A 20,867-nucleotide genomic window follows, 5' to 3' on the forward strand; every position below is an offset into this window, starting at 1 on the left:
ACGATAGCATCTTACCATATTTGCATTTGCGGCTGGCTTCTGCGTTCTTTGGCTTTGAAAGGCGGCTGGTTTGGCTACGGGTTCACGTTGATTTTCCCTTCGTTGGCTAAGAAGGAAAGAGAAAGAAGAAGAGGAAGAGAATGGAGGGCGTTTTTACAGGAGATTGATTTTCTTCTCCCGCGGCGGATTTTGCTGCCGCGCTCTCTCTCTCTATTTTGAAGGAAAGCATGGCGTTCCGGTTTTGGGTTATTTCTTTTTGGTTCGCCTTGGGTTTGCTTTTTCCGCTCTTGTTTTCGGCTCGGGCTCTGGATAGGATGAGCATGGAGAGGAGGCAATACCCACGTGTCAGGCCCTTTTTTTGGCTTCTTTCTTTCTGTCACTCTCTCCGTCGCCGTCTTTCGCCACGGCGAGATCCTACTTAGCAATGCTATGAGATGACTCTGCCCTGACTTGTGTCTCGTGTGAAGAGCCGTCTTCCGGTAATCAGTGGTGTGAAGTGCTGTCTTGTGCTAACCTGCAGGAAGGAGCGGTTGTGAGCGTGGGAACTGGAAGGTGCAAGGTGTTTCCAGGCTGGGAAGGCGCTGCCCCGATCTGACTTTTCGATCACGGAAGTGTTCATGGTTCCTTCTTGGTACAGAGATAAGAATGAATTCCTACAGTGGATACAACTAGGCACCATCTGCGAATGCAGTCTTCGTACTCCACATGCTTACCGTTACTAGAAACTAACATGCAATATTCTGCCTTCGCCAAAAAACCCCGGTTCTCTTCTCTTCGACCTAACAACGTGCAAGCACCAAACACAGTTCACGCAATTAAGCAGAAATGTATGTACCCACGGCTTTCAGACCTGGAACGGTGGCGTCTGCAACTGCCGCCAGACTGCGGTGGTGATTGGGTCGATTAGGCCGCTGGCAAAAGTGGCAGTGTTCTCACGCAGCCTCCCTCCACCATCTCAAGGCGCAACTGGCGGGCAGGCTTCTAGTCAGGCTGAGCGCTAGAGGCGCCTGAAACTTCAAGCTGCTGAAATATCGGTAATTCTCTCGCAATCAACGTCTCACAGCTCCCGCAACCTCCATACTGCCCTCTCGATCCAGCCATGGACGGATTGACAGCGCTGGGCGTCGCCAGCAACGTGATCCAGCTGGTCAGCTTCGCGAGCAAGCTTGTGGGAAACACGCATTCCATTTACCGGTCGGCGACGGGTACCAGCGACAACGTCGTCGTCCTGAACGACGTGGCCAGTGCATTAGGACGCCTGACTGACGCTGTTGTCATTGCCCCCGAATGTGGCGAGGACCTTAAGGAGCTGTCCCTGACAGCCAAGAGGGCCGCCCAGCAGCTTCTCGACGTGCTGGAGGCTTTGCGGGTCAGGACCAAGAAGACGCGATGGAAGAGCTTCCTGGTTGCCGCAAAGCAGGTCTACAAAGCCGACCAGATCGAGTCCCTGACGACTAACCTGTCAAGACTGCAAATGCAGATCCTCCTACACCTGCAATCACAAGTTGGGTAGGCAAACCTGCTGACTCTTGCGTCTTAGCATCCCACTGACGCTCGCTACAGTAACCAGCTCAGGGATATTTCAATGAGGATAGAGGGTGTAGAGATGATTTGCGAAAGACTGGACTTGAAGAGGACGTCAGAACTGGAGAGGCTTCGGCATGATATTCTGGCGGCGGTGCAATCCCTTGCTTCCAACGCGTTGCCAGCAAACGGAAGCGCGCTAGCTTCCTCAACGGCCGTCACGGAAGCGCTGGAGAATCTCAAGCTTAGCGACCCGGAGCGGATTCCCGCCTTCCTTGGTAAGGTCTCGGCCGTTCAAAAACAGCTCACCGATCTGGACAGGTATCATACCGTCTTGCAGCGACTGCACTTTGATGACTTCACGTCCCGCCACGACAAGGTCCTTCCAGCACATGCCACAACGTTCCAGTGGATATTCCAGGATGGCCACCCTGATGGACTGGGGCGTCTTGGGTTTTCTGATTGGCTCAGAAAGCAAGGGGGGATTTTCTGGATTCGGGGCAAGGCCGGCTCGGGAAAGTCGACACTCCTAAAGTTCCTCGGGAACCACCCCCTTACCATTCGATTCCTGCAAGAGTGGGCAAAGCCTAGGAAGCTCGTCTTGGCAAAGTTCTACTTCTGGAATTCGGGGACCAGGCTGCAGAAGTCACAGGAAGGGCTGCTACGATCATTGTTGTTCGAGATCCTCCGCCAGTGTCCCGAACTTGGCCACCACTTCTGGGCGAAATCACAGACGTTCCTCGACACGGAGGTGCTGCTAAGCACTCTTGATGTGAATTGGACTACTGGCCAGCTGGGATCGTTGTTAAAATGCTTAGTGACGCTCGATAGGTCCAAGAGCTTCTGCTTCATCATTGACGGCCTCGACGAGTACCAGGTAGACGACACGTATGATCACCGGGACTTGATTAAGACGCTGCGGGAACTATCAGCATGGCTAGGTATCAAGTTCTGCGTCTCGAGCCGTCCCTGGACCGTCTTTGTCGATGCATTCGGTGGAGCACCAGACCAAGTGCTGAAGCTCGAGGACTTGACGAGGGAGGACGTCCGTCGCTATGCCTCGGACAAGTTTAACGAGCACGACCAGTACCGGAAGCTCAGCCAGTTCGACCCGGGCTACCGCCAGCTCGTCGACGAGGTTGTCAGGCGGGCGCAGGGGGTGTTTCTCTGGGTGTTTCTCGTCGTCCGTGATCTTCTCGAGGGCTTGACGTACAACGACACCATGAAGACCATGCGCAGACGCCTCGACGGCTTTCCCGAGACGCTCGAAGCATTCTTCCAACACATGCTCAGCTCCGTGCCCAAGTTCTACCGCATACAGACGGCCAGGGCATTCCAAGTCGCCACGTCCGTCGACTATCCTCTGCCAATGGTGATGTACAGTTTTCTCAACGACATCGAAGACGACCCCGAGATTGTCGACCGAGAGATTCGGCGCCCTTGCGGCGGGCCCGAAATCAAGCAGCGGCAAGACACGATGCGGCGACGCTTCGATGCCTGGTGCAAGGGCTTGCTCGAAGTTGGGACCTTTGGTCAGCGAAACGGCTACGGCTCATTTCAGAACGACAGGGTCGACTTCCTCCACCGGACTGTCCGTGACTTTCTCGTATCCGAGAACGTCCAAGGCATCACCAATCTGCTAAGCGAAGAGCGCCGCCAGACCTGGATTGGCCTTTGCCAGGCCGTGGTATTGCAGTTCAAGCGTGCCCCCGAGAATACTTTCCCGCCGACAACTGACTGTCTTGATGAGCTCTGCCACTTTGCCAGAAATGCTATCTGCGATGGGGCTCCTATTGGCTTGATCTACGAGATCCTGGAGAAGGTTATCGATGCTGCCAACGCCGTAGAGAGCCTGGCGTCGACGGGCATGCGAGAGGAAGTGCTTGCATCGGCATGTCAGAACGGTCTCTCGGGCTTCGTTCAGTCTCAATTCGACTATTATGCAAGTGGTCAGCCGCTGCGTCCGTCACAGCTCACCGAGATTTTCCGCCAGGCCGTCAAGCCCGGACCCATCTCTGGAAAGATCTACGCCGACAACGTTGCGTCCATCATCAAGTATGGCGAGAGCTCAGACTACGACATGGAACAGTCCTTCTTCTCCGTCTTTGGGGAGGTGGTGGCGAAAATTGGGATCGGTACAAAGCGAGACGGCGTCGTGGAGCTCGTCAAGTTGATGGTCGGTTACGGATACCCTATCGAGAAGGACTGGGTCGAGAAGTACCTTCCCGGGCATGTCATTGAACTGATGATGCTCTCTAAATCTGGTCATGCCAAGCAGAAGCGCCCGCTGGAAGAGCCCGAGTACCCGCCAGAGAGCAAACGAGGCCGGCGGCTTTGCGATGTGTGAGCGCGTTGGGATGAAATTGGATCAAGGGGAGCTGTATGAGACAACGATACCCAAGCTGCGTAGTGCTGTTTTTTCATCTTATTGTATCATCAGATCTGCTGTATTATCATTTAGGCCTGGCGGAGCTGGTCTGACTACCTTCGGAACCGAGTGACCTGTCTGGTTCATGGTATATGGTTTCTTGCACATGGGATGGCCCGAAGTAGTATAAAGTACCCGTCCTTAACCTGTTCAAACAGCCCCCAAACCAGGCAACAGACCGAATCCGAGGTATCCGTCTCTGTACCGACTGATTGATGGAAAGTGGGTGATGTTCTGCACCTCTGAATAATCTCGTTGGTCCTCTTCTATTTGAAACTAACAGCAGAGGCAAAGAACTTTGAGCTGCTATGCTTCAGTAGTAATAGTAACATGGCTCGATTTCAAGTCGAGTCTACGGGGTATTTGTGTGACACTGAAGGAAGAACTAATTTCTGCTGGGGCCGTTGGCGATGGAAAGGCGGGGCGGCCGTCATCCGTCAGCAGCCACCGGGCGAGAACAATGGGTGATCAATGCCCAACTTGACTTGGTCAGCCTCGGACCGTAATCCCGAAGTTGCGAATAGCTACATACTTGCCTTGCTTCTTGTGGGCTGCGCATTCGCAGCGACACACTAACGCGAATCAACACGCGGAGACCGGGAATACGTCCGCGGAACTCCGACAGCAGTCAGCCAAACAGGCTAGCCACGCACGCACGGCGCAGCTGAACTGGGAGCCACGCCGGTTACTAGGGGAAATCTTTGACGAGACCGAAAAACATCGGCATCGCGTCCCCATCGCACGCGGCCGTCACGCTGCATCCGCCAAACATGTCGGCAACGCGGCGATTCGTCAACCACCCCGGCGCCAAGGAGGCGCCGGCTGCGGCCTTGGTCTACACGCCCGAGGAGAACCACAACCCGGCGCTCCGGGGGCTGCCGCTCGCCATTGCCTCAAACATGTCTGTGCACTGCTCCCGTCCTGGCGGCTTCGGCCCAAAAAAACTCACGTCGTGTGCAGCATTTCACGTTCCGACTTTCTCCTCCGCTATTTCTGGAGAAATGCAAAGTTCGACCAGCCAAAGTACCTCCCAGGCATTGGCAAGGCGCTGCGGAGGGCACAGGTGAGTCGTTTACATATTCACGAGAAACTACGGAAATAAACGTCACGTCCTGACACGCCCAACAAGCCCAATGTCATCCCCCTAGGAGAGGGTCCCTCCGCTCAGACCATGCTCGAGCTAGGCCCGGAGCTGGGGACGCCGCAGCCAGCGGATCTCGTCGGCCGCTTCCACTCAGTCGCCGACTACCACGAGCTCTACCGGTCGGGGGCGGCGACACCGCTGCAGGTGGCCGAGACGCTGCTGCCGCTGATCCGGCGCGACATCGAGCCGCAGTCAAAGTACGCCGTGGCGTGGCTGCAGACCAATGTCGACGAGGTGCTCGCCGCGGCCAAGGCGTCGGCGGAGCGGTGGGCAGCCGGCGCGCCTCTGGGCCTCCTCGACGGCGTGCCCTTTGGCGTCAAGGACGACTGCGACGTTAGAGGCTTCGTGTCGACCATGGCCTTGAGGATCGACAAGTCTCTGCCGTACTTCAACACGCCGGCCACCGAGACTTGCTGGCCGGCGCTGAAGCTGCAGGAGGCCGGCGGCATCATGATGGGCAAGATGAACCAGCACGAGGCGGGCATGGGTATGTTGCTCCTGCTTGGTATCCCGACGTGAAGCTTGTGCTGACGAGTAGATGCTAGACACCACGGGGCTGAATGTAAGCAGGCCAGACTTGCAAAGCCGCCACTGCGGCGATGGCTAATAAAGCAATTCCGATCTAGGTAACGACGGGGACGGCCACAAACTGGGCCAATCCGTCGTACTACCCCGGCGGGTCATCGTCGGGGGGAGCATCTGCGGTGAGTGGCGGCATTGTGCCCATCGCCATTGGAACTGACGCGGGTAAGTAAATGGAAGCGTTACTGGAAACAGCTCTAACGGCATATACAGGTGGCAGCATCCGCATCCCTCCGGCCTTTTGCGGCGTGTACGGGCTCAAGCCCACCTACAACCGGACCTGCATCCGGCAGTCGGCAGTGAGCGTCATCGGACCGGCCAGCTCGACGGTGGCCGACCTGACGATCGCGTACCGCATCATGGCGCAGCCAGACCCAGAAGACCCTGTGCGCAGCCAGTTCGGGCTGTCGACGCCACCCTCGGCGACGGCCAACGGGGGCAAGAAGTACCTGGGCATCTGCCGGCCGTGGCTGGAGCAGTCCGACCCGGACGTGCTCCACGCGTTCGACCAAGCGGTGAAGCACCTGACGTCGGCGGGCCTGGGCTACGAGCTGGTCGACATCCAGCTGCCCTACATCCGCGAGAACGAGATCGCGCACGGGGGCGCGTGCCTGACCGAGGCGGCCGAGGACGCCAAGGAGCGCGCGGGCCAGGCGTCCAACTGGCTGCAGTATCTCAACTACGCCAATCGCATCACAGCGGGAGTGGGCGCACAGACAACGGCGGGCGACTACATCAGCTACAGCCAGATGCGGCACGTGGTGATGCAGCACGTGGCCTTTTTGTTCGACAAGTACCCAGGCTTGCTCATCGTGACGCCGACGACGCCGATGGCGGGCTGGCCGATCGATCCCCGCGACCTCAAGTACGGGCTCAACGACGGCAACAAGTCGATCCGCAACATCATGTACGTGTGGCTGGCCAACGCCACGGGCTGCCCGGCCGTCACGTGCCCAGCCGGCTACGTCAAGCCGGCGCAGGGTGAGGGCAACCTCCCCATCGGCCTCATGGCGACGGGCGAGTGGGGCGCCGAGGAGCAGCTTCTCGCCTTTGCGCGCGATGTCGAAGCGTACCTCGACAAGTCGTACCCCGGCGGAAGGCAGCGGCCGGCGCAGTGGGCTGATGTCTTGAGCACGGCCCGGGCCGGCAAGGCAGCGCCCAAGGGCGAGGCAGCTGGGACGGAGACGGAGTGAGGTGAGGGCGTGTTTAATATAGTGGCCGACTTACAAGGCAGTGGGTGACTGGCTGCCGGGTGGTGCGATGAGCGAGCTGTGGTGTACTGTACATATCTACAGTGCGGGGTATGTATATTTTATTTGGAGTGTAGAGAAGATGGTCGAGATGCGTGTAGTAGGGTTTGGATTGGCGCGGAGTATAGCGAGCGAGGACATAATGTGAGAAAGAAGAGATACAACTTGCTACTTATGTACTTTTAGCGTGGTCGTCCAATATCTCGTCGTGTTCTTGTTCCTTCTGAATCTGCGTGCGTCCCATTCCGCGGATCCCGAGAACTTAAAAGACAGTATAGAATACGTACTGGCTCCCCGTACCTAGAATGAACAGTGCGAAGACTGTGCGTTTGGTACTACTTCCTTTCTGCACAAGCTACGGTAATCCGAATGAGCACGGGCGTTGCAAACGCACCGCGCAATTCTACGGCCGCCCATCGCAAACCCAACACGTCACAAAGCAACCACAGTAGGTGCAGTGCAGCACACGACGCACGCGAGTGCAGCCGGTATCATGGGATACGACTGGGAAGCACACAAGCAGGCATGCCATCAGCTCTATATCGTCGAGAACAGGTCGCTGGATGACTTGGTCGAGCTTATGCGGCTGCGGCATAATTTTACGCCCTGGTGAGTGTCCGTCTCCGTACTCTCTCTCTCTCTCTCTCTCGTTAGTGACACGCTTCTGCGTTCCCACTTCTGCCTCGCCGTATTCCCAACCAATGCACTGCTGCACTGCATTTCCATTTGCATGACCAAATTCTTGGACAAGCCTAACGTCGCCATGCCTTCGCCGCTAGTCGCCGCGCCTTCCAGCTTCAATTGAGAAGGTGGGGCTTCCCCGAGAAGCCCTCCCAGGCATACAAGTATGCGCACCTGGTGGACCGTGTGCGCGAGCTCTGGGAGAGCAACCTCAACCAGAAGGATATGCTGTCCGCTCTCCACGCCGAAGGCGTCAACATCAAAGACAACACTTTGATGCGCATGCGCACCAAGTTTGGATTCTACCTGCGCGACCTCGGCGGTCTGGCCAACCCAATCACCTTCACCAACGGTGTTCCCTCTAAAGCCAAGGCGGGGACGAAGCGCCGGAGGGCCGAGACTGACGCGTCCGGCAGCGGCGACGAGTCGGACGAGTCTGAGTCCGAGTCCGACTCGGGGTCATCGGGGTCGCCAGAAGAGGAGAGCGGTTCCGGTGACAATGACACCATTTCCCGCGGCCTCCAGCAGTCTCGGACTGCCCCTGCCCGGCCCGTCGACCATGCCGCACAGCAGGCCCGGAGGGAGGCGAGGAAGCGCGCGCTCGAAGCCAAGTCGATAGAGGACTGGGCTACCAAGAAGCGGCGGCGCCGTTCCAAGGGCTGGGCCGGCATGCCGGCCGACCCGGGCCCGCCGCGCTTCCCCTCCGAGACGTCGCTCAGCGAGTGCAAGGTGATCCTGCAGATCGACGAGAATGCGTACCGGGAGATACGCAACAGCTTCCAAGCTCTCTGCGAGGCCGCCGGCGTTGCCAAGAAGACGGTCGCCGGCCCGGAAAAGTGGGAGGCGCTCAAGGACCAGCTGGTGCGCGAGTCGATTCCGCTGCGGTCCGTCATGTGGGACCCCGACAACATGGAGCAGAAGCGGCTGGCCATTGATGTTATTGCGAACGACGTGACCAAGCGGATCCGGACCCTGTCCAAGGCCATGTCCATCGCCCAGGCCAAGACGATTCTCGGCATGAACCCCGAGGTCGGCCGAGAGTTCCGCTCGTCGCTCTACAGGATGCTGGCCCGGGAAAACTTTACGACCAAGTACGAGGAAGGGCTCGAGTACTGGGAGGACATCAAAACCAGGTGGCTCACCAGCTCCAAGCTGTGGGAGCACCTGCTCACTCTGTCTCCCGAGACAGACCTGGACTACCCCACCAAGAAGCGAGCCTTGGACCTTTTGGCTCGCGATGCTTTGCGGCGCTACCGCTTCGACTTGAACCAACGGGAGAAGAAGGCGCGAGCCCCGCCCCCAGAACCGCAGGCAGAGCCGGCCCGGGCGGGAAATGCCGGCGCGGCCAGGGGCCGGCCCCGCGGTCGTGGCGGGCGAACTGCGGGGCCATCACGGCCCGCTGCGGCGGCAGACACGCGGCAGACCATGCCAGCGGCCACACTATCGCCGCAGCGGTCTCGGCGCGCTGCCGGGGCGGCGACCTCGTTGCACACCGAGCCTCGCCTTCTTCCGCCAGATGCCGACCCAGCGCCCCCGCCGCAGCATGCCGCAGCGCATCCCCAGCCAGACCCCGATCTGGCATCGATGCACGAGGCCGCCCTGTTGCTCTCGGCCGAGACGAACATCGACCCGTTCTTGGAGCAGGAGCAGTACGGGCATGGGGGGTACCAAGCCCACCAGCCGGCCGCTCCCCAGCAGTCAGCCGCCATTGCCGTCTACTTCCGACTGCATCCGGCGTCGGCGGTGCACGTCGTGACGGGGAGCATCTGGATCTCGGCGCTCGACACGCGGACCATTGACGAGCTGCGTGGGAGGGCGCTCGAGAAGTACCCGGGGGCGGTTTGCGCCGGCATCCAGGGCATCATCAAGGATGGCAAGGGCGTCGACCTGCCGCTGCCCGTCAACGACGACGGCGAGCTCGATGCCTATTTCCAGCACGTCCAGGGCGTGTGCGCCCCAACGTTTAGCGTGCAGCTGATGTCAGGAGAGCAGGGGCACTGGTGAGGTGCTATCTTTTGGTCTGCTTGGTTGGGCTTGGTGTTGGGGACAATGTACAGTACGAATAACTGGCCGTCATGGCATTAGAGCGGCCGCATAGGCTAGACAATAGGGTGCAGAGCTAGCCTCGTTCCTGTCTCGCGACTTGCCGGACTCGGCTTCTTATCCGATTCTCGGGGACAGTGTCGATGTCGTGACATGAATGGCGGGAGCGCTGCAATATGGGTTAATAGGTTACAGGGGCTAGTGTAGTTTTAGCGTCTCGGTTTAGCTACACACGTAGGCAGCTACACCAAACAATTGACGCTTGTTCTTTAACAAATCACAATGTCCATGATACTGATACTGCGGAGCTATTCATCACCGTGAATTATCGTGACGTATTTTTGGGGTTCATGGTGTGCTCGCGGGGAAGGAATCCAGCAGTGGAATTTGGAGCTCAGGGAGCTTGGGTGCCTAAAATGTGGGGTCAGAGCAGAAGCTTCGTGCTCGCTCGGCCTCTTCCGACCTCCCATTGGCCTCGAACTATAAAAGCAACCAGCGCCGAAACACCACGGCGAGCGATAGTCGATGCACAGGCACGCACAGGCACGCACGCACACGAAGCTGTAAACACAACACTGTAATCTGCACCGCCAATTGAGCAGATCTAGTCCCAGTCCCGAGCCATGTCGCGGCTTGCGGGCAAGGCGCCCAGGAGCTTGGGCCTGCGCCGAGGCTTAACATCGCCGTGTCCATGTGTTGCCCTCCGCAGCCCGAGTAGCGCGGCACCCAGAGCAGCAGCAGCAGCAGCAGCAGCGCGCCACCTGTCGACCGGCAAGGAGCCCCCGAGGAGCAGCGGCGCTTCGTTCCAGGGCCAGATGGTGCAGAGCATCGGGCAGCGCCTGGAGCGCGAGAAGGCTGACCGCGCCCGCCTCGTCAGGATGCAGGAGCAGAAGGGCAAGGGCCGGAACCTGGCCATGACATTCTGTATGAGCTGAGGCCCTGTTTCCGCCGCGATATGTGACCCGACCCTGACAGACAACCGTGCTGACTTTGGGCCCGCAGCCATCCTCTTTGTCGGCACCATCTGTTACGTCCTCGGCACCATGACACCGCGCGACGCCGACCCGGCATCGACGCTGCCGCTCGCCGCGACGCGCGCGCCGACGCACAAGACGGGCAAGGCCGAGCTTCAGGCGGCGTGGGCCGACTTTGTCGACATCGTGGGCAAGGAGAACGTCAGCACGACCGAGTCGGACGTGCTGGTGCACTCGACGTCCGAGTGGTCGTCGCACACGAGCGCGCCGGACGACAACAAGCCCTTCTGCGTCGTGTACCCCGGGTCGACGGCTGAGGTAGCGGCCGTCATGAAGGTGTGCCACGCGCGGCGCATCCCCGTGGTGGGCTACAGCGGCGGCACGTCGCTCGAGGGCCAGTTCGCGCCGACGCGCGGCGGCATCTCGCTCGACTTTGGCCGCATGAACAAGATCCTGCAGCTGCACAAGGACGACCTCGACGTGGTGGTGCAGCCGGCCGTCGGCTGGGAAGAGCTCAACGAGGAGCTGGCCACCCACAACCTCTTCTTCCCACCCGACCCGGGCCCGGGCGCCATGATCGGCGGGATGATTGGCACCGGGTGTAGCGGCACCAACGCCTACCGCTACGGCACCATGCGCGAGTGGGTGCTGTCGCTGACCGTGGTGCTCGCCGACGGCACCGTCATCAAGACGCGCCAGCGCCCGCGCAAGAGCAGCGCCGGCTACGACCTGACCAAGCTCTTCATCGGCTCCGAGGGCACCCTAGGCCTCGTCACCGAGGCCACGCTCAAGCTGACGGTCAAGCCCGCCTCCACGTCGGTCGCCGTTGCCAGCTTCGCATCCATCCGCGACGCCGCCGAGTGCGTCGCGCGCGTCGTCAAGAACGGCGTGCCCGTGGCCGCCGTCGAGCTGCTCGACGACCAGCAGATGCGCTTCATCAACCAGGCCGGCACCACGTCGCGCCGGTGGGCCGAGGCCCCGACCATCTTCTTCAAGTTCGGCGGCACCGAGCGCGGCGTGCAGGAGCAGGTTGCCATCGTGCGCGACGTCGCAAAGGCCATGGGCAACAAGACGTTCGACTTTGCCCGCAGCGAGCAGGAGCGCGACGAGCTGTGGAGTGCCCGTAAGGAGTGCCTCTGGAGCGCCATAGCCGCCCGCCGCCCCGGCGACCACGTCTGGACCACCGACGTGGCCGTGCCCATGAGCCGCCTGCCCGACATCATCGAGGAGGCGAAGCGCGACCTCAAGCAGTCGGGCCTGACGGGGTCCATTGTGGGGCACGTCGGCGACGGCAACTTCCACAGTACGCCGCCCCCTCCCCCTTTTGTGTGTCGGGGCACCAGCTAACCGGCCGCAGTGATTGTGCTGTACAACGATTCCGAGCGGAAGCTGGCCGAGGACGTGGTCCACCGCATGATCAAGCAGGCGGTGGCCATGGAGGGCACGGTTACGGTACGGCCCCTCTTGTCATTTCTTTATCGTCTCCTGCTGACCCACCTCCCTGTCACCCAGGGCGAACACGGCGTCGGTCTCGTCAAGAGAGACTACCTGCCCCACGAGCTGGGCGTGACGACGGTGGATGCCATGAGGAGGGTACGTCCTCCCCCCCCCAAGACAGTATAGGCCGTGCCACTAACTCGCCTCGGCGCTGCAGATTAAGGCCGCCTTCGACCCCCTGTGCCTGCTCAACTGCGACAAGGTGATCCGCATACAGAAGCCCAAGGCCGGTGAGGTGGCCGAGTGGTGAAGGACGCTGTCTTTCTTGTGTATAAAAGAAATTTACAACTATCAAAAATAAGAAGGGTTGTATTAAAAGTGAAAGGATGGATTCCAGTGGCTGTTCACATCACATGCGTTGACATGGTGCGGATCCCGGAGGGTGAGTATCTCGCACACAATTGGCCGTCTGTGCTACTCGCTCAATATAGCCCCTAAAAACTACGGTAAATGGCGTGAGAGCAAACGCGGGCCGATCCCTAACATGCCATCAAGACCAACACCACAACCCCATTCCCATCCCCTACATTTACATGTACTTGCTAGCCATGCCCAGCAGACCGCCCAGATTACTTCCCGAGGCCGGCCCGCCGCCGCCGCCGCTCATCTGGCTCTTGACGTACATCTTGAAGGCCATCTCGCCGGCCTTGGCCACGACCGACTGCTTGTCGGCGCCCGACGACACGTTGCCCGCCGACGCCTGCTGATCGAACAGCTTGGACGCCTGCGCCATGGCCAGCCCGATGAACTGGCTCTGACTGCCACTGCTGCCGCTGCCGCTGCCGCTGCCGCCCGAAAACATTTTCAGTGCTTGCATGGCTGCTGCGCTGCCCATGCCCGACGACGTCGCCTTGTCGGAGCTTGTTGGGGCCGAGTCGTCGAAGAAGTTGCGATGGTTGCGCACTGCGTCTGTTTTTTTTTTGGTAAGCGAGGGAAGGGGTTAGTATCTCTCCGTCTTGGAGGTCGTGAGATGGGCGTGTGGAACTCTCTCTCTTGTGTTTGATGGGGAAGGGGCCGTTGCTACTTTGCCAGCTCTGTGCTGGAATGAAGGGGGCCATGAAAGGGTGGAGGGAGGTGGATAGATGCCGGCTCTGTGGTGGAATAAAGGGCATGAAAGGGGGGGAGGTGGATAGATAGAAAAGATGGCCGACATACCCTCCTCGTCAATGTCGTCCTCGACAATCTGCTGCTTGCGCTGGCCCAGCTGGCCCAGAATGTCCGAGAAGAAGGTCGAGTCCTCAGGCGCGTGCTCGGCGGCGTGGCTGGCCGCGCCGCGGAAGTCGTCGTCGTCGTCATCGCGCGAGTGGCCGCCTACGTGGTGGGCAAGGCGGGTTAGCCGACCGTTTCTCCCTGGCATGTTGGCCCTGTGTAGGCTCGCCTCGCCGCCCCGATACTCGGGCTGCCGTGTCCCACAGTCAGATGGGCAACGAGGCAGCGGCAGGAGGCAAGGAGTTGGGGGCCACGATGTCTGATGTAACCACCGACAGACGAGAAGAAGGAGGGATGCCTCCCCGCAACGTGACCATGGTGGAACTGTACTACAGTACGGCCACTACTACCCTAGCTCGACATGCACACAAAGCCAAGCCGGGCCTACGGCGGCGTGGAGCGCGGGGCGGGGACACGCGGATGACGAGACGGGACGGGACGGGACGGGGCGAGCTCGGCAGCGGCTGCGTTGCCTTGCCATTGCTCATCAGCACCCTTTCTCACCTGTCGACTGGCGCTCATTGTCGTTGCCGCCCAGCACCTTGCCCAAGAACCTGTCCATTTCCGAGCGGTAGCAGGTAGTGTGCTGCTGAAGTGAATTGGATAATAGAATGGCCCGGGTCACCAGACGGCAGTGGAAAGGCAGGGAGCCGCAGATCGAGAATCTGTTTCCTGGCTATAGGTACAGGCAAGAAGTTGCAATAAGGAGAAGGAGAAGGAGAAGGAGGAGAAGAAGTAATCATCTGTTAAGGCACGGCAGGGCAGCAATAGGTACCTAGCGGGAGAGAGGGGGGGGGGAATGAATGGCCCAACGAACGAGGGAGAGAAAACAGCTCACTGCACCGCTTGCTTGCTTGGGTAGGTAGCTTGCCGCTCGTATTTGCGGCCTCCCTGACCAAACCAAACCAAACCACCTACGCTTCCCGCCCCTTCCCCTCCCCCCTTCTTGGGACATAGGTGCGTACATACGTAAGTAAACCTCAGCTCTCGGGACCCTCCGTCTCAAATCATGACGTCTGCGGGGTACCACACGTAACCTGCAGCCAGCAGCTGAAAGTCTGAAACCCCCCATTCCCCCCATCCCAATCCCCGTGCCCCGTTCCCCTCACTTTGCCTCTCAAGATTACCCACGGTATGTACCTCGGTATACAAGGCAAAAATAAATGAGAGTGAAGCAGCAGCAGCAACAGCAACAGCAGCATCCTTCAAGACCAACATGCTAGACTAGAATTAGACTCGGGGAGAGAGCCAGGCACAGCACTGCTGGTATTCTTGTCTGCCGGCCAATTGCAGGCGCTGAACCTGCTGATCTGCTGCTCCTCTTCCACACACACGCGCGCGGGCCCGATCGCCGCAGGCTGCTGCAGAGGGCGAGAATGACAAAAAGGGGTCGTTGCACCAATGACGAACGAGTGCCAGGGGGTCAGGACAGGTCAGGTCCAACCAAAGGGATACCGGCTCTCTCTGGTCTGGGAAGAGCCGTCTCTGTTCGACAGGCTAGTCTGTATGTACAGTACCTGGGCCCAGGAATACCTCACTGGGAGATGCGGACTAGTATCTGCTTGTCAGGGCAACAGACAGGGCGGGCAGGACGAGAGCGACCCGGGCACGGAACTCCCATCCGACAGACTTACGTAGTCCCGATGCCCCGTCAGCAAACACCAAACGGGGCCGTACCACCACACCACCGCTCTGTCAAAGGCTGCCAAACAAGAATGTAACCCCCCCTGACGTCTTTACGGCAAGGCTCGGCAGCTCTGGACCGTGGAGAGACGACAGGCAGACCAGCCACGAGACGTAGGAAAAACAGAAGGATTTATCTAGCCGTTGTATAGCGGAAACAGCCAGGAAAAAACACGATTGCATACGCCTAGTACACAACACGCACACGCGCCTGTCCCAGCCCGGAGGCTCAACATATTTTAATGTTAAGTAGAGAGAAAAGAACTCCACAAAAAACACCAGGTCGGTGCGACGCCCTCGAAATCCAAACCCAAGGTATCTCATCTCCCAAACATGCTGAGGGCAACGCTATAAGTCGCAAACGCACTGCTCTAGATATTAAATTTTCAACAAGGCTATGTTGCTCTAGGTTCTCTGTTCCTCCTGCCTGCGTCTTCAAAAACCACCGACTCGAAAACAAAAGTGCTGCATAATCTGTGGCAGGAAGAAGCAAGGGGGCTTCCCCTTTTAGCTAAGAGTGTCGAGAGCGTTGCTGCTGCTACCCTTTCTCTTTTCCTTTTTGGCCCAGCGGAGACCGCAGGCATTGCAGAGGGTCTTGGGGCCGCTGGGCCCTTTCCGCCATTCAGGTGATTCGAGCGTGCCTGGAACACCGTTAGAGTCAAACATGTAGGGCCCAAAGTCGCGCAAAACCTACCGCAATCCGTGCAGACGTATTCCTCGGCAACCTTGAGCTTCTTCTTCTTCTCCCCCGTGCGCGGGTCTCGGTCCATCGGGATGGCAATGCCGGCGTCGCCCCTGATCAGCGTCGGGCTCGTATTCCCCGTCGTGATCCCACGGCTCCGCTCTCCCTCCTGATACCGGAGGCCGGTGAGCCTCTCGATCGTCTCGACGTGCGATGCGCCTTCGTAGCGGGCCATCTTCTCTCTGATCGAGTCGGGCCGCCCGCCGGCGATGCCCTCGAGGTTCTCGCGCGTCAGAGCAACGTTGAGCGAGGTCGGCCTTTCGGGCGGCAGCATCGTCGTGTCTGGGCTAGCCGCGTGGTGGAAGGGCGTCGCAACCGTGTGCGACGCATCCTCCGAGGGTGTCAGGTCCGAGCGGCCCTCTTGGCTTTGGCGCCACGTCCTTTGCGACTCGTCGACGTCGTCGGCCTCCTCTTTCCGGAGCTCGGCGATGCGCCGCTTCAGGCGCTCGTTCTCGATCTTGTGCTCCAAGAACGAGTCTAAGAGCCCCGCGTTCTTGGTCGGGTATGGCCGGCCCATCATGAAGACGGCCTGGCAAAACGGCGATTGGTTGTTTGGGTTGGGTGCGAATTTGGCGGCGGCGATGTGGGCGTGGCCGACAGTCTCGAAGATGGCATAGCTGTCATCCTTCTTCCTGAGCCTGTAAAAGAGGCGCAGTGGGCTGCCCGACGCTATCGACTCGTTCAGTTCGGCAGTAAAGACGCCCACGTCGTCGGGGTGTATCAGCTCGTTCAAGAACCGGTCGTGGATCTCGGCGGCCTTCCAGCCGGTCAAGCGCTCCACGCTGGGTGAGACATGCTTGATGCGCCCATTGGGGTCTAGTATTTGCAGAAAGTCCTGCAGCTCTTCGACAACCCTGGCAGGCCAGTTGCGGCGCTTGGTGAACTCAGTCAGCGTGTTGACGCCGGGGCCCGAGGCGGCACCCGCCGGAGCTAGGTTCGCCGCGTGCAGCGACCCGGAACCCGACACCGTGTCGTCTGGGGAAAATGGCGGCTCGCCGCGTCCGCCGGCGGCCAGTCTATGGGCGGAGGTGGAGGCGGGCGGCTCGGGTGGGGCGTAGGATTGCGACGCCATGTCGCTGACGTCGAGGTTCATTGACATTGGGTCAAAATGGGGGAACATGGAACCGTCTAGCAGCGACATCATGTCGTTTGGGTCGCCCGTCATCTGCATGCACGACTTGCGCCTCCTTGTCAGCCAAGTCGTGTGTCAGGGGTGCAGGGAGACGGCTATTTTAGTGCTCGCAGACAAAGACGTCGACACTCGACCGACGGGAGCCAAATGCAATAGAGTGCATAGAAGATGGGACGGTCCAGGGCAGTGCGGCGATGCGGACTGACCTGCGGCAGATCGGAGCCGGCGGCGCCCATGGCGCCAAAGCCAAAAAGGCTAGCCACATGCTGGCGCTGCTGAGAACCTGGCCCGTGAGACATGCTGGCAGGGCAGCTTGCTGCGAAAGCGACCGGAATTGGTATCAGGCAGCTCAGTTCAGCCCTGGACCTGCCGCGGATTCGTTCGCGGCGTTCGCGTGAGGCTGGGCGGTCGTGGCGATTGGCACGGGGGCGGCGTGCTGGAGACGCTGCAGCGCATCGACAGAAGCAGGCGATCACGAGGAAACAGAAACGGCGCTTCTTCCTGCGTGCTGCTGCACATTGCCGGTCCCTCGAGGACGAGGAGAGGGCGAAAACAGAATAAGATAGGTAGGTACAGATACGGGGAGACAGCACGACACGGGCGACGACAAGGCGACCCCCTCGGTCCGTAGCGCAGCACAGAATACAAGGCACGGTTAAGTACGGCGACGGGCGACTGCTGTGTCAGTTACCTTAATAACATCCATGGAAGTTGGGAAGTAGGTGGTGGGGGGCCCTGGGCGGGTTTTGCTCCGCGGCGATGCAGTGAGTGGGTGGTGCCCGGCCGTGGGGCCTTTTAGAGATGGGATTCCTGAATTCCAGCATGGGAATCTGCTACCCCACTCACACTGGTCTGACCCTGGCCTGCCCGCCTTGGTGCCGTGGTCTGGACTCGCTTCAGTGAGGGGAGGGGACAGAGGCCGCAATCCTCTGCAACGTCAGCGGCCAGTCGCAGTGGCACACAACACTCCCGTCGAGGTGGTGCTGAGACGGTGGTCGCGAGACGTTTGCCGTGTCCGGTCCTACCAACCTGGAGGGCAGTAGGCGGTGACGCTGCTGCCGAGTAACTCGAGGGAATGATGGAAGGCTGGTAGATGCAGCTACCTACCTCTGCTCGTGGATTGGCCCAGGGCGAATCGTCCGTCCTCGGCAGCCGAAGCGAATAGCCAGCCAGATGAGAGACAGGCTGGCGTTGGGGCGCGATAATCACCAACTTCAGGAACTTGGAAGACGCCAGTTGGCTGAACCACACAAGCCCAGGACAGGATGGAAGACACGCCCCAACATTGGATTGAGCGTTGACACCGGCCTGGCAGGCTCCTTGGGTCTACATAATCCCGCATTCTGGGTTGTGGGAGGGGCGGTCCCAGTAGCCGATGGGTGTCCGGGCGGTCCGCCAACGGGACAGGGGACCTCTTATAACTGACATCATCACGCGGTACATGCCTTCATGCACAAGAAGGGCAGCTGCGTTTGTGAGACGCCCGGCGGGATGTTTGATTGAAGAGCGCGGCCGTTTGCCTTTCCCCACAGGATAGACCCGGCAGGCCGTGCCTAGTGCAATCTGTTTGGTGGCCGCTGCTTAACGGTGGCTCAATATTGACGGGACATGCGCAGTTCGCGAACTGGCCTAGCCAGTCTGTAGCGCCCGCAGGCCACACACTAATGGCACGCATCGCCTGCCATGCCCGAGTTCGTTCCGGTTGCACGAGCTGGCAGCGTTTGAGATATTTTACGTATGTATGTGCCGCATTCCACAGACCTATATAGCGTCGAAACCTGGAACCTCTGTCAGGGTCCTTGGAGCAACCCCGGCAAGATGCTCCGTCACACAACGGGCGCTTGTAATAACGGCCTCAGGACCCTGGAGCCGATCATGAAGAAGCCGCGCAACTTGCTGGATGCTACACGTGGTCATACAGCCCTTCCATGATTGCTGGTGCGGTACGGATTAAATACCTGGGATTGAAAGTACGGATCAAATCGGCCTGGAAAAGACTTTGCGAGGGAATTTGTTGGAGGGAGACGGAAACTTCTTAGGGTCCCTAATATAGAATCCTGGAGCCTAGTACGGGACCTCGCTGGAGAAAACCTCAGGGCGAGCCGCAAAGAAGAGGTCTTTCACATTGAAGAGCGCCCGTTCACAAATATTCAGGGATTGGATTGGCGTACGCCTCTGATGGAATAATGAATCGATGATACCGTCACTATGGAAGGTGCAATCCAGGGTCTGTTCTTCGCGAGTGCCATTAAAGGCTCGCCCCACCCTAGCCGGGCCCCTGCCTACTGCCTGCCTGCCTGCCAGCAGGTCCCGTGAGGACGTGACTCTGCCCGTGCAGCCAAGCCTTCACTAGAAAGCACCGCGACGACAGCGCGTCGGCCCTGATGAAAGCCGCGCTATCAAACGCTCACGATCTGCCGTAGAACCCGTCTATGGGCTCACTACACCATCATATGCCTGTCGAAAATACTGCCCGTCACCGCCGTCTCTTGCGATTGCCGAACCGAGGCAGATAGCCATCTGCAGACGGGCAGAAAGTTCGAGCAAGTCCACGCCGCGCCGCGCCTCGTCTCGCCAAGCCGTCACCATGTCCAAGATCGAGAAGCTCTCGATTATGGGCGTGCGCTCCTTTGGGCCACAGCACCAGGAGACCATCGCCTTCAATAGCCCGCTGACTCTGATCGTTGGCTACAATGGGTCGGGAAAGACGGTAGCTGCCCTATTTCATCCCATCTACCAAGGCAAGGGCTGACAGCGGCTGCTAGACCATCATCGAGTGCCTAAAGTTTGCGACTGCGGGAGAGCTCCCGCCGAATAGCAGCAAGGGTTCCGCCTTCGTCCATGATCCCAATGTGAGTGAATTATTGCCCGCCTGCGCCATCCGAGGAGGGGCTGACACAGCAGGCCGTTGATAGCTAGTTGGCGAGAAAGACATCCGCGCTCAGATCAAGGTCTCGTTCCGTTCGACTGTCGGGGAGTCCTTCGTTTTGACCAGGAACATGCAGCTGCTGGTCAAGAAGACCACGCGGAGCTTCAAGTCTCTCGAGGGTAGCCTGTTGTTGCGAAACAACGGCGAGCGCCATGTCATATCCACAAAGGTCGGCGAGCTAGACAAGCTGGTTCCCGAGAAACTCGGAGTCTCGACCGCTGTTCTCGACGCCGTCATCTTCTGCCACCAGGACGAGTCGCTGTGGCCCATGAGCGACCCCACTACCCTCAAGAAGCGCTTTGATGAGATCTTCGAAGCGCTCAAGTACACAAAGGTCATCGACAATCTCAAACTCCTCCGCAAGAAGAAGGGCGAAGACCTCCGAGAGCTCAAGCTGCAAGAAGGCCAGGATAAGGTCAACAAGGAAAGGGCCGACAAGGTCTACCGGCTCATGGGCCAGCTCACGAGGGAGATCCAGGAGTCGCGCGATAAGTGCAACGAGCTCCTCCGCGAGATGGACGAGGAATCCGTAAGGATCAAGGACAAGCACGAACAGGCCAACAGCTTCCTCAAAATCATGAACGAGCTCCAGACTAAGACGGAGAAGCTCGACTACAAGAAGGACGCTATCAAGGAGCTGCGAGGCCGCATCATAGAGATGTCGGAGCCCGACCAGGTCCTCCGAGAGACGCTGGACCAGTACGAGAAGACCACGGAGCGGACCATTAAGGAGAGAGACCAGAAGACCGGCCAGTTCCACGACCTCCAGGCCGAGCTCAAATCCTCCCGGGCAAAGCACACAGCCAAGGCGGCCGAGCAGGGAAAGCATCAGTCCGACAAGGACAAGTACGAGCGCCAGCTTGTCCTGAGGAGCCAGATGATGCAGGATGCTGCCGAGCGCCACGAGATCCGGGGCTACGACGGCGATCTGGACGATCGCCAAATCCTGGCCTTCAACCAGCGCATCCAGAAGATCCTAAACGAGCGGAAACAGGATCTGGAGCACCTGCAACGCGGCAACGCTGAGGAGCTCGACCAGAAGTCGGCTG

At 59.4% G+C, this 20,867-nt stretch overlaps 6 protein-coding genes across 6 annotated transcripts; 4 read left to right on the forward strand and 2 right to left on the reverse strand.

Annotated features, from left to right (window-relative positions):
* Window positions 1-1,099: 1,099 nt before the first annotated feature.
* B0T26DRAFT_671053 (uncharacterized protein) lies at window positions 1,100-3,871 on the forward strand (the record flags this gene model as incomplete). The annotated part of the gene is made up of 2 exons (XM_060439272.1): window positions 1,100-1,509; window positions 1,564-3,871. 2 exons carry the CDS (start codon window positions 1,100-1,102, stop codon window positions 3,869-3,871), a joined length of 2,718 nt encoding a protein of 905 aa, XP_060303693.1.
* Window positions 3,872-4,722: 851 nt separating this feature from the next.
* Window positions 4,723-6,871, forward strand: B0T26DRAFT_746676 (amidase signature domain-containing protein; the record flags this gene model as incomplete). The annotated part of the gene is made up of 6 exons (XM_060444727.1): window positions 4,723-4,853; window positions 4,913-5,015; window positions 5,082-5,583; window positions 5,642-5,658; window positions 5,723-5,843; window positions 5,892-6,871. The coding sequence occupies 6 exons, from the start codon at window positions 4,723-4,725 to the stop codon at window positions 6,869-6,871; spliced, it is 1,854 nt and encodes a 617-aa protein (XP_060303694.1).
* A 275-nt stretch (window positions 6,872-7,146) lies between these two features.
* B0T26DRAFT_689717 (uncharacterized protein) lies at window positions 7,147-10,012 on the forward strand. The gene is made up of 2 exons (XM_060441052.1): window positions 7,147-7,537; window positions 7,708-10,012. The coding sequence occupies exons 1-2, from the start codon at window positions 7,422-7,424 to the stop codon at window positions 9,611-9,613; spliced, it is 2,022 nt and encodes a 673-aa protein (XP_060303695.1). The 5' UTR covers window positions 7,147-7,421; the 3' UTR covers window positions 9,614-10,012.
* A 2-nt stretch (window positions 10,013-10,014) lies between these two features.
* B0T26DRAFT_689722 (uncharacterized protein) lies at window positions 10,015-12,448 on the forward strand. Its single transcript, XM_060441053.1, has 5 exons — window positions 10,015-10,576; window positions 10,655-11,929; window positions 11,984-12,078; window positions 12,139-12,219; window positions 12,281-12,448. The coding sequence occupies exons 1-5, from the start codon at window positions 10,276-10,278 to the stop codon at window positions 12,371-12,373; spliced, it is 1,845 nt and encodes a 614-aa protein (XP_060303696.1). The 5' UTR covers window positions 10,015-10,275; the 3' UTR covers window positions 12,374-12,448.
* A 204-nt stretch (window positions 12,449-12,652) lies between these two features.
* Window positions 12,653-13,894, reverse strand: B0T26DRAFT_671056 (uncharacterized protein; the record flags this gene model as incomplete). The annotated part of the gene is made up of 3 exons (XM_060439273.1): window positions 12,653-13,032; window positions 13,279-13,434; window positions 13,837-13,894. The coding sequence occupies 3 exons, from the start codon at window positions 13,892-13,894 to the stop codon at window positions 12,653-12,655; spliced, it is 594 nt and encodes a 197-aa protein (XP_060303697.1).
* Window positions 13,895-15,522: 1,628 nt separating this feature from the next.
* Window positions 15,523-17,188, reverse strand: B0T26DRAFT_671057 (zinc finger white collar 2 protein WC-2; the record flags this gene model as incomplete). Its single annotated transcript, XM_060439274.1, has 3 exons — window positions 15,523-15,656; window positions 15,710-16,934; window positions 17,096-17,188. 3 exons carry the CDS (start codon window positions 17,186-17,188, stop codon window positions 15,523-15,525), a joined length of 1,452 nt encoding a protein of 483 aa, XP_060303698.1.
* Window positions 17,189-20,867: the final 3,679 nt, after the last annotated feature.

The sequence above is a fragment of the Lasiosphaeria miniovina genome (assembly GCF_030549165.1).
Source record: "Lasiosphaeria miniovina strain SMH2392-1A chromosome Unknown B0T26scaffold_1, whole genome shotgun sequence".
Taxonomy (NCBI): Eukaryota; Fungi; Ascomycota; class Sordariomycetes; order Sordariales; family Lasiosphaeriaceae; genus Lasiosphaeria; species Lasiosphaeria miniovina.

Coding starts and splice junctions, on each gene's coding strand:
- B0T26DRAFT_689717 (XM_060441052.1), top strand. CDS start 7,422: ATGGGATACGACTGGGAAGCACACAAGCAGGCATGCCATCAGCTCTAT. Junction 7,538..7,707: donor CGGCATAATTTTACGCCCTG/GTGAGTGTCCGT, acceptor CTTCGCCGCTAG/TCGCCGCGCCTTCCAGCTTC.
- B0T26DRAFT_689722 (XM_060441053.1), top strand. CDS start 10,276: ATGTCGCGGCTTGCGGGCAAGGCGCCCAGGAGCTTGGGCCTGCGCCGA. Junction 11,930..11,983: donor CGGCGACGGCAACTTCCACA/GTACGCCGCCCC, acceptor AACCGGCCGCAG/TGATTGTGCTGTACAACGAT. Junction 12,220..12,280: donor CGGTGGATGCCATGAGGAGG/GTACGTCCTCCC, acceptor TCGGCGCTGCAG/ATTAAGGCCGCCTTCGACCC.